This window comes from Asparagus officinalis, chromosome 4 (assembly GCF_001876935.1).
Source record: "Asparagus officinalis chromosome 4, Aspof.V1, whole genome shotgun sequence".
NCBI lineage: Eukaryota > Viridiplantae > Streptophyta > Magnoliopsida > Asparagales > Asparagaceae > Asparagus > Asparagus officinalis.
In genome coordinates, this window is record NC_033797.1 from 86,292,083 (window position 1) to 86,296,528 (window position 4,446).

Sequence of the window (4,446 nt, forward strand, 5' to 3'; positions counted from 1 at the left end):
ATTCAATTAATGTATTAGTTTAACGTTTATCAACAGAAATATATAAAGCTGATCGAGCCCAAATTGCAAATTTAGATTCGCTGACCTATGTGCATAGTCTTAATTGCTCTAGCGGTAACTTTCTCTAGAGAAGTGATCTAAATGATACCCCGATTGAAGTTTGGATTTGTATATGAATATGTAATTGAAATACCAACTAGGGGTCAAAACTAGACTGGTTATTTTAAGTTTCCTAAGTTAATTAATGAAGTCAACATGTCTTTTTCTAGTTCTAGGTTCGTATCTCCCACGCTTGAAGGGTTGTTTCAAACCTATGAATAGTTTGGAGATATAGTGGAAATGGTGATGATGTTTTGATTAAAGTTAAACTTTGTGCTTTTATCATTGCTATGCATTTTTTTGGTGGATTCCATTGAGCGTGAGTGTTTATCCATATCTCTAAGGTGGGTTCATTAGAGGCGAATCGTCGCATCTATCTAGAATGGTAATATCTGTATCTTTAGATTGGTCAGCTAAACCTGTTATCCATTCGTTTGTTCTAAAGTGGTGATATCTGTATCTTTAGAGTAGTCAGCCTCCTATCCAAGTAATCTATTCATCCATCTCATCCATACCGTGTAGGTATCAAGAACGCTTCTTTCCTTTATCTCAACAAAACTAAAGCAAGAAGCAATCCCGTCAATAATCTCGATAGGATAGGAGGATTCCAACGGAGAAATTAACAGAGGTTTTCGACAATGCAGTAGTTAGTGTATTACCAGGCACTTATCGTTGATCATATTATCCCATGAACTTGCTTAGGACAATGTGATATTTATAGTAAAGAGGTAAAATCAACAAGGAACACTGGCCTGCTGTGCTCCCTTTTGGCCCCTTCTAATTATATCTTAACTGCACCCATAAATTGGATACTTGCCTTTCATTTGAGTTAATTCATAAAAACATGACATAATCCAGTTCGAGTGGTAGACATCCTCTACAACTTTGGTTGTAGCGAATCTCTACAACTCATCAATAACATCTTCTCATCCTATAGAGCCACAATACTTTTTAAATAAATTATATAAAATTCTTCTATTCGTGGGACCCACTAAACAAATCAATCTTATTGTCCCACATAGCCAATTGTAGGGGGTTTTCGGCAATTAATAATATAGAGAATCCGAACCCCAGGTGTAGGAGTTAAATTAGGACGATCCAAAGGCGTAAAGCTGAAAAGTTGAACGCGAACACATCCAGTAAAGTAGTAAAGTGAACTTGAGAAGGCTGATTCCTATGGATTTTGTCCTCTCAGCAGCAGGGAGGTAGATTCACATGCAATGATCTGCTTTCTAGTTGAATGTTACGCCTGGATGCTTAGATTTAGCAGGCAATAAATAATCAAACCGGTGAAGAAAAATGTAACCTGTACCGACTTCACAATTATAGAGAAACATTAGGCCCGAGTATATGGATACATTCCTAAATTTGATGTATTTTACTTGGAAAATTAATTAACTAAGAACTAGCAATGCATGCATGAACACACCATATGCGTATACGCATATTCTTATCTTTTATATTTTGAGAAATGGCATTTTTTCTTCTTTTTTTCCTTTCTTTTTTTTGGCACCCTGCTCGGATTATACGACAGTAAATGACTTGTGCACTACACCATCTCACATCAGTTTTAATTAAACTAGTAGTAACATACTGAACGAACAGCTATGGAGATATTAAACGTGAGAATTGGTTAATGTTACATAGACGTCATATATATGGATCAAAACAAAGGGCTGCAAAAACAGAGTATTTGCCGACCAATCAGAATTAAACTAGTTATAAACTGCGACGAACTGGCACCATCCATCTCTTCTCCACAGACGTTCGGTCTACTAATACGCTGGGCTAAACCCCGTCAGCTGACCAACAGTGAAGTTAGCGGATTTGCTTCTGAAGGTGTATCTTTGCTGTAGCTATCGTTCTGCTGAGGGTGATATACATCCAATTGTTCTGCGGCTCAGTCAAAGAAGTCCATCTTCACATCGGTGACATCAAGCTGCAGAATCTCAGCTCTGCATCCTAATATGAAACCTATGCTGCAGCAGCAAAAGATAATAGTCTTTTCAGAAAAATTGGCAGGAGAAAGGGCACAGTTAGACAACACTCTATTATTGCAAACTAGTTGAGACTTCGGTAGGTAGTAATTAAAATTGACATACAGATCAGTACTGTTCCTTAAAACCACCAATGTGTAGAAAATAATTAAATGTTCTCACATACAAACGGAAAACCATATCAGTCTCTGTAGCTTGGCTATTAAACAGTCTCTGTAGCTTGGCTATTAAACAGAAACTTGAAAGAAGAATGCATTGCGCCTTAATAAAAGAAAAAACACAACTGTTACATGCAGTGTACCTCCGTAGAAACTTGCGATGAACAGAGGCATATGAATCTAATATTCCTATGCATAAGATGAATCGACAGACTCTTGAGCACATCTTAGCTGCTCTACAAAGGCTTGGCTCACATTGAAAATTTAAATTCAAGTAACTTAACAATATATGACAAGGAACTCGAGTTCCCTTCTCACAATCAGCTGTATTTTGTTGTTTTCTGAATTTGGCAACATCAGGATCTACATGTTTCTGGTTCTTTGAAGCTTCAGACTTTCATTCCCAAACTAGATGGATGAAGGGACAACACATCATAAAGTTTAGAGCCTTGCGGGTTGATGTCTAACCTACGTTTCAAAGTCGACGATCTTGGCTTTTCTACGTATACCACTTTCTTTTTTGATAAACTTAGAAAATTTTGAGCAAAAAATATATTTTCTCTTGGAGGATAATTCCTCTTAATTACTGAATACAAGCTGATCTTCAGCCCTTAAAATAGCTAAACTACCATATACAAATTCTACAGCTAGTATATCCTAATTAAGGAAAAAATAAAAGATTTACAAATATAGAGGATACCCTCAAGGCATAAAATCTGCTAGCTTTAAATAGCCAGCTGATTCGTTTGACATCCCCCCTCATTTTGATGCTGGTAAGTCTACAAGCATCAATTTGCCAACAAGAATTTTTATGGCGCTGACAGGTTATGGATTTGGTGAAGATATCCAAAAGCTGTAGAGTGGTAGAGATATGTGGAAGGGTGATAACCCGGTTGTCATAAACCTCTTGGATGGACTGGCAGTCAACCTCGATATGCTTTGTGCGCTCATGGTAGACAGGGTTGGCAGCAATTTGGATGGCACTAGTGTTGTCAGCATGTAGTGGAGTTGGTTATACTTGGGAGAAACCAAGCTCTGTCAGTAGACCACGCAGCCAAATGATCTCAGAGCATGCAGCAGACATGGCGCGATACTCGGCTTCGGTGGATGACTTGGAGACATAGTTTTGCTTCTTGCATTTCCAAGAGATAAGAGCATCACCAAGAAACATACACCATCCAGTAGTAGATTTCCTGGTGTCTGGGCAGCCGGCCCAATCAGCATCACTGTAGGCTTGTAGCTTGAGTGAAGAACCAGTAGGGAAGAATAGGCCAAGGTTAGGTGTGCCAAGGATGTATCGAATAATGCATCGAACTGCAGAAAGGTGGAGATGCCGAGGGGATTGCATCAACTTGCTGACAGTATGGACAGCATAAGAGATGTCCGGTCGAGTGATGGTCAGATAAATAAGACTACCAACCAGCTTCTGACATACAGTAGGATCCTCAAGAAGGTCTCCTTCGTCATGTTGATATTGCACATTGATTTCCATTGGGGTGTCAACAGAAGTACTGCCTGTGAGTCCGGCTAACTGAACCAGAACCTGAATATACTTGTGCTTATTCAGGAAAATACCTTGAGGCCGATGATAAACCTCTAACCCCAAGAAATAGGTGTGCTGGCCAAGGTCTTTCATGTGGAAAGTAGGGTGTAACAAGTTTTGAATCTCAGAGATGGCCTCCATGTCGGAACCAGTGATAATGATGTCGTCCACATAAACAAGGACAACTATGCCCTTAGATGTCCTCTGTAGAAAAAGGGAGGAGTCAAATTGACTCTGAGTAAATGAAAAAGGAGAATGAATCTGAACTTTTCAAACCAAACTCTTCGTGCCTACTTCAAACTAGGGGTCGCAATTTATGACCCGACCCATCAACCCAACTCAACCCGACCCATTTATAATGGGTATGGGTTGAATTATATGGGTCGGGTCATAAACGGGTCAACCCAAAGTTACCCATTTATTAAACAGGTTGACCCACCGAACCCGCCGGACCCGTATAAAGGCAAACACTGTCCCAAATCGGCTCCGAAAAAAATCACCACGCTTAGATCTTAGACTTCCAATCCGGTCATCAGAGCCTAAAAATTTCTAGCTCTTGCTCAAGCTCAGCCATAGCGAACTCCGCTGGGACTACGCTCATGGATCTCATCACCTCAGATCCCACCCTCATTGCCACCACCGCTGCGGC

At 39.8% G+C, this 4,446-nt stretch overlaps 1 protein-coding gene across 1 annotated transcript in view; it reads right to left on the bottom strand.

Moving 5' to 3' along the window:
* LOC109837815 (putative tRNA pseudouridine synthase Pus10) overlaps positions 1,626-4,446 on the bottom strand; it is a 36,040-nt gene continuing 33,219 nt past the window's right edge. The window contains exon 15 of the mRNA XM_020406180.1: positions 1,626-2,078. Within this exon, the coding sequence (XP_020261769.1) occupies positions 2,000-2,078 (79 nt within the window). The 3' untranslated portion in view covers positions 1,626-1,999. The remainder of the gene's footprint in view (positions 2,079-4,446) is intronic.